The sequence below is a fragment of the Vigna unguiculata genome, chromosome 1, assembly GCF_004118075.2.
Source record: "Vigna unguiculata cultivar IT97K-499-35 chromosome 1, ASM411807v1, whole genome shotgun sequence".
Lineage (NCBI taxonomy): Eukaryota > Viridiplantae > Streptophyta > Magnoliopsida > Fabales > Fabaceae > Vigna > Vigna unguiculata.
Window position 1 is genome coordinate 34,433,597 of NC_040279.1, and position 6,276 is coordinate 34,439,872.

The 6,276-nt window shown below is 37.1% G+C and overlaps 1 protein-coding gene across 2 annotated transcripts; it reads right to left on the reverse strand.

Moving 5' to 3' along the window:
• Positions 1-492: 492 nt before the first annotated feature.
• On the reverse strand, positions 493-5,848 carry LOC114182684 (putative pentatricopeptide repeat-containing protein At5g37570). Of its 2 annotated transcripts, XM_028069699.1 has the most exons (3): positions 4,187-5,848; positions 3,900-4,077; positions 495-2,806 (listed from the first exon to the last, which is right to left on the reverse strand). In XM_028069699.1, the coding sequence occupies exons 1-2, from the start codon at positions 5,793-5,795 to the stop codon at positions 4,043-4,045; spliced, it is 1,644 nt and encodes a 547-aa protein (XP_027925500.1). In that variant the 5' UTR covers positions 5,796-5,848; the 3' UTR covers positions 495-2,806; positions 3,900-4,042. The 2 variants fall into 2 exon arrangements, with proteins under 2 accessions (XP_027925440.1, XP_027925500.1); XM_028069639.1 differs by having other exon boundaries at positions 493-2,806; positions 3,900-5,848.
• Between the last annotated feature and the right edge of the window lie 428 nt (positions 5,849-6,276).

Below are 6,276 nucleotides of genomic sequence, written 5' to 3' on the forward strand. Positions count from 1 at the left end.
AAATATAAATTTTAAAATATATTTTAAATTGTACAATCTATAATACAAGTTATACATTTCAAATCATACAATTAACAGAGTTCCTTCTCATTAAAAAACATGTTTGGTTTCTATGAATGCAGCTCATTTATGATTCAGGCATTTTCATATATACGAAACAAAATCAAACCAGACCACTTTATAAAATAGTTTAAATCCAATCGAACGGTTACAGAACAGTTAGGTTTTGATTTTTGACAAATGATTCAGTTTATGGTTTGGTTCAGAATGATCTCTCAGTTCGATTTTTTCTCAAACTCGCAATACTACACGAGAAAGCTGTTGAACAATTCGAAGACAAATGCGTTTTCTTTCCAAATTTATTACAAATTTGAGTGAGATGTGCATTCCAATAGTTAAATGTAACTCGTCGGATGAATGTTTGCTGCAGCAGCTAAAATTTGACCAACAAATCTAAGACATTTTTTTTTTTATCCACAAATGTTAGCCGTTAGTTAGTTTTGTTAGGGATTGAACCCATAACCTTTCCAATCTTCCAAATCTTTCAAATCAATCTTATATCTTCAAATGTTAGTGAGAAAATTGAACTCAAAACCTCTTTCACTCTCCCTTTCAACTTTTACCACTAGATCAATCATATAATTCCTAACAAATTTAAGTGTTGAAGACATAAACTGCTATTGAAGTTTATTTGTGCAGCTAAGAGAACTAATTATACTTTCATTCATAAATAAAACTATTGCTGCTAAGATAAACAACTTGATTCCGTGGAATCTAGACATAAAAAAAAAAAAACTGTGAGATTCTCAACTAAAATTGAAGTAGAATTATCTTCCTTCTAATCATAGAGACCTTCCTCGTGCCAAATTTTAACTTCAAAACTTACAATCCTCATGCAGAACCCAGCATGTCATCTTACCATAAGTATTCCCCGGAATTTGATATGGAAGGAATGTATCTTAAAAGAACATACTCATAATAAAATTATGGTTGTTGGAAAGTTCTTTACATAGAAGCACATCCTCGTAAGTCTGTCATGCTGCAAGATGTCTTAGATATGTTTGGCAACATGAAATGGATAATGGTTCCAAAATCCTTAGGATGAGTTACAAAGGCATAAACAATAAAGGTGATATTGGACCTCCCATTTTATCTAGGCCATATTTATTGGCCATATTTATCTAGGCTTACTGAAATTGAAAATTCACAGCACCTCTAGCAAGAGAGTCCGATAATTAGCATAATGTATGAGTATAACACGCAAATGAAAACACGGCAATAAGACTAGCCTTTCGTTTTTTAATACGAAGAATAAACTAGGTGTTCAATAAATTTGTCCAAAGCAATCTTGAATGTGCTTATATTTATTTGGCGCCTATACTTATGTTAATTTCATAAACAACTTACATGATCCAGTCTAACCTAACTAAATAATGAGTATTTTTCTCTTCTAAACGAAGGAAAAAGTATAACTACACCATTGACTAAGCATCCCCACTTATTTTTCAATCATATTGATACCACTTGATGAGTCTCCCTCCTTAAACGTGTTGGCTGGAATTAGAGGCTCCATGAAGTGTTTGAGCGGAAACAATTGAAGATTAGAGGCTTAGGTGGTGGGAGATTGAGTGGTGGTGAAAAAACTCTAAAGAGGTGAGGCCAACTTAGAGAGGAAGGATAGAGGAGATTCTACCAGAATGCTCTAACTAAGTGAACTTTGCGGAGTAATCTCAACAGCATACTATTGCACATTCAAGAGTGTCTTACAAGGAAGGAAAAACCTTTGTTTTTAGTAGAAAGCAAGCTCCCAAATGCAAGCTAAATGCAACTTGAAATGGAATGCAAATGTGGCTATGCAATGTGAAACATCTAGATCTAAGATCCATGGATTTCGGATCACATGCCACCTGGTTTGGTCACGCCTCCCTCATCTACAACATGTGTTCAATGTGCAATGCATGGCTAAGCCCAACCATAGGCCCAATCAGAAGGATACAGGAAGAGCTGGATCTTCATGAGCCCAATGGGCTTCATGGGCTTCAAATGTTATTTTCATGGGTCAAGGAAGATACCAAGATATGATGGGTTTGTCCTGGTCCAATAGTATAGATTTAAAGAGGGTTAAGTGTTTAGGTCATGCTTTCCAAAAAAATTGGAAAATTCCTAAGAGTAGTTGGATCATAACTCACCTAGCTTTTGAAATTGGGTTCGCTCAAGCCCAATTCCAAAATCCAAGGCCGATGTTTCATGGATCTTATTGTGATCCGCAATTCATGGATCTTAGATCTAGATCTAAGCGCACATGTTTCACATTGCATAGCTACATTTGCATTTCATTTCAAGTAGCATTTCGTTTGCATTTGAAAGTCTGCTTTCTACTATAAATGAAGGTCTCCCCTCTTGTAAGACACTCTTGAATGTGCAATGATATGCTGTTGAGATTACTCTACGAATATTCTTTCGGAGTCACCTAGCTAGAACATTCATTTAGAATCTCCTCTAGCCTTCCTCTTCTAAAGTTGGTCTCACATTTTTAGAATTTCTTCATCACCAATCAATTCGCCACCATCTAAGTCTCCAACCTTCATTTGCTCCTGCTCAAACACTCCATGGAGCTCCTCATTCCAACCAACACGTCCAAGGAGACTCACCAATCCCACACTTATTTTTTCAATCATATTGCAAGAATGTGTGAATATTGGTACTGTGTATATATTACCTTGTAGTTGAAACTTTTCGCGGCTTCTCTAACCTTTTTTATCGATCACCAACCCATTCTATCTTCATTTAGTACCAGGATAACTCACTGCACGAGAAAATTAACATACGTGAAATTATTGCAAAACGAGGCACATAAGTAGACTGCATTTGATACTGGAAAATTGATCATATAAAGAGTCTCATGGCAGTCAATATTAAAGGAGAAAATTGTATGAATATATTTTGCATTTTCTGAGAGGCTCCAGGGAACTGAAAAGGATTAACATCAGATTTTTTTCTGTAATAGATTCTTCGTGCATTTATTTGTAAGTTTGCAATTGTGTTTGTCAATCAATTGAATAAAGTGTAACAAAACAGCTAATATAACCATATATCAAACAACATAACTAAATTTTTACATTCTTTACCTACCCCTACTCCTACACGAATACCAAGGACAGGAACTATATGCAAGTTGTCTCATAACTTACCTAGGAAACAGATAAACAAAATAATAACGAATACTAACATATTAGTGAAAAAATTTACAACTTTCTCAAGTGGTAGGAAATCAAAACTACATAGATTTAAACACAAATACATTAATTTTGTTGCACAGCCTATTAATTTGATGTTTAACCTGCTGAATAATACATATATAGGAGTATTATTCAGCACACCTACATAGCCACATGCCTACTGGATACTTGAGAAGCATAAAACCATTCCCAGGCCACCAATAAATCTCTTGAGCTTTAAGACTTTGGGTACCCATGCACAATAACCTCTAATTAAGCAATTGAAAATGCAGATTAGGCCTTAAAAAACTAAAATGTGCACTAACTGGAGGCCAAATGAAATGAAACTTTTTTTCAAAATTTGAAGTTTATTACCAAACTTTTTCAGGAATAGATAATTCCATAAAAAATATATCACCAAACGACAACCATAAGTTACTTGCATTAGAAATTGCACTAATCAACCAACATATCAACTTTCACTAATTTACAAGCACAACACAATACGTACAAAATCAGAAAAAATAAATGAATAAATAGACCCTTCCCTCTGTTCAGAAAATAACAGATTACCAAAGGAATTCAGAATTTACAGTGAGGACAAAACTTATCTACGAAATAATGGTGTTATTTACTGCAAAACATCAAACGGAAAATGCACAGCATAGAAAGGAGGAAAACCTTTAGAATAATAGTGCAGTGAAGTGTACTGAGGAGAGAAAGCAGTATACGGTTTGGTGTTTAGCGTATGAAGAAAGAAGGGTCAGTTCATATTTCTCCACTGACAGTTTAACAACCATGGGGCAACAGCTAAAGCTTCCAGATCATCTGAAAATGAATTCATATCGGCTTCCATGTTCTGCAACCAAATTTCCCATTTCAGAAATTCATATACCAGAACAACTCGGCCCTGGACTAAATTTTACTGCAACCAGGTATCTTACGCACTCTCCTTTCCCTCATCTTACTTCTCACAAGGGAAACATCAATCCATCGCTCTGATGTCGCATAGATGTCAGACAACAGCACGTAGTTAGCTGCATTCAGATGATCAATCTGCAAAAGTCGATTGGCAACAATCTCTCCCAGCTTTGAATCACCATATAGTTTACATGCCCCAAGAAGTGCACCCCAGGCACCGGCATGAGGCTCAGGCATTAATTTTATAAGTTCATAAGCATCCCTTATGTGTCCTGACCGGCTTAGAAGATCAACCATACACGCGTAGTGATCAGGCGAAGGACTAATGTAGTATTTTTGTTTCATGGATTGGAAGTAGTTCCAGCCCTCATCAACAAGCCCAGCATGACTACAGGCTGTGAGAATGACTGTGAAGGCCACCTCATCCGGATACAGCCCTTCCATCAGCATCCTGTTAAACAGATTCACGGCCTGTTCCCCACGCCCATGAATCGACAACCCTTGTATCATCGAACAATACAAGACTAGATCTCGTTTAGGTCTTTCCTCAAACAATTTCGAAGCTCTATCCATGTTTCCACATTTTGCATTCATATCCAGAAGCGCCGCAATTACATGGTCCTGCTGAACATCAATACAGCTCTTGCTTACGTAAGAATCAACCCATTGAGCGAGTTCTAAATGTCCCAACTGCGCCGAGGCGGACATTAAGCTAACCAGTATGAACTCATCAGGCTTCACATTCATCGATTCCATCTCAAAAAACACTTTCAACGCCTGATTAGGCTGCCCATTTTGGACATAACCCGATATCAAAGCAGACCAAGCAACAACATCCTTTCCCGTAGCACGATCAAACAAGAACCTCGCGGCCACCATGTCACCCACTTTAGCATACCCATCAATCATGGTGGTGAAAGAAACAACATTCTTCTCCGGCATAGCGTCAAACACGTCTCTAGCACCACTCAAATCCCCCGCCTTGATAAAACCCCGCAACATCGCATTCCAAGAAGCCACATTTCTCTGCGGCATCTCACCAAACAGCTTCTCGGCCTCCATAACATCCCCAACGGCAACGTACCCAACAAGCATAGCAGTCCAGGAAACGACACTCCTCTTAGACATTCCATCAAACACCCTGCGAGCATCAGCAATCAGCCCGCATTTGCCATACATGTCGACCAAACTGGTGGCCACGTAGAGGTCCCGATGGACTCCACACCTGAACGCGGACCCATGAAGCGATTTTCCTTCCCGCGGCTTGCACGTGGCGGAACAGGCCTTAATGACAGAAGGGTAGGTGAAGGTGTCGGGAAGGACCCCGTGCGCCTTCATGCGAGTGAAGGAGGAGAGGGTTTGGGAGAAGCAGCTGTTGTGGCAATGGGATTTGATGAGAGTGTTCCAGAGGAAGGTGGAAGGGGTGAGGACACGGAGGAAGACGGAGGAGGTGTAGGAGAGAGTGGAGAGGGTGTGTGAGAGGGGAATGAAAAGGGAGATGAGGAAGTGGTCTTGCTCGAGGCCTCGGTAGATGATGGAAGCGTGCACTTGCTTCAGCTGTTCACTGCTCTTGCACGCCTTAAGAAGGGTGGTGATGCTCGCGCCTGAACCAAGACCAACAGAAGAAGAAGACCAGTTATGAGAGATTGAACGCATGGAACTGCAACTAGTCCACGTCCCAACGCGCTCTTATATCATACAAGTTATAACAAAGCTTATGGGTTTGTTCACTTGAAATACCGAATTGAGAGAGACTAAGCTAATGAATTTGAGTGAATGTCCATGGATCTGAGTCGATTAATTTTAGTTATTTCTTTTAATAAATTTGGAGGTAAAGAAAATGGATTTAAAAGTTAAATTTGTAAAAAATTAAAAATAAATTAATTAATATAATAGATAAAATTAATATAGTATTATATTTATTTATTATTATCATTATTTATTATAATAATTATTATATATTATTAATTAAATAATGTAATTATTATATATTATTATTTAAATAATATAATTATTATATATTATTATTTAAATAATATAATTATTCATATATTATTATTTAAATAATATAATTATTCATATATTATTATTTATTTAATATATAATAATAATTATTATTATATGTAAAAGTTAAAGT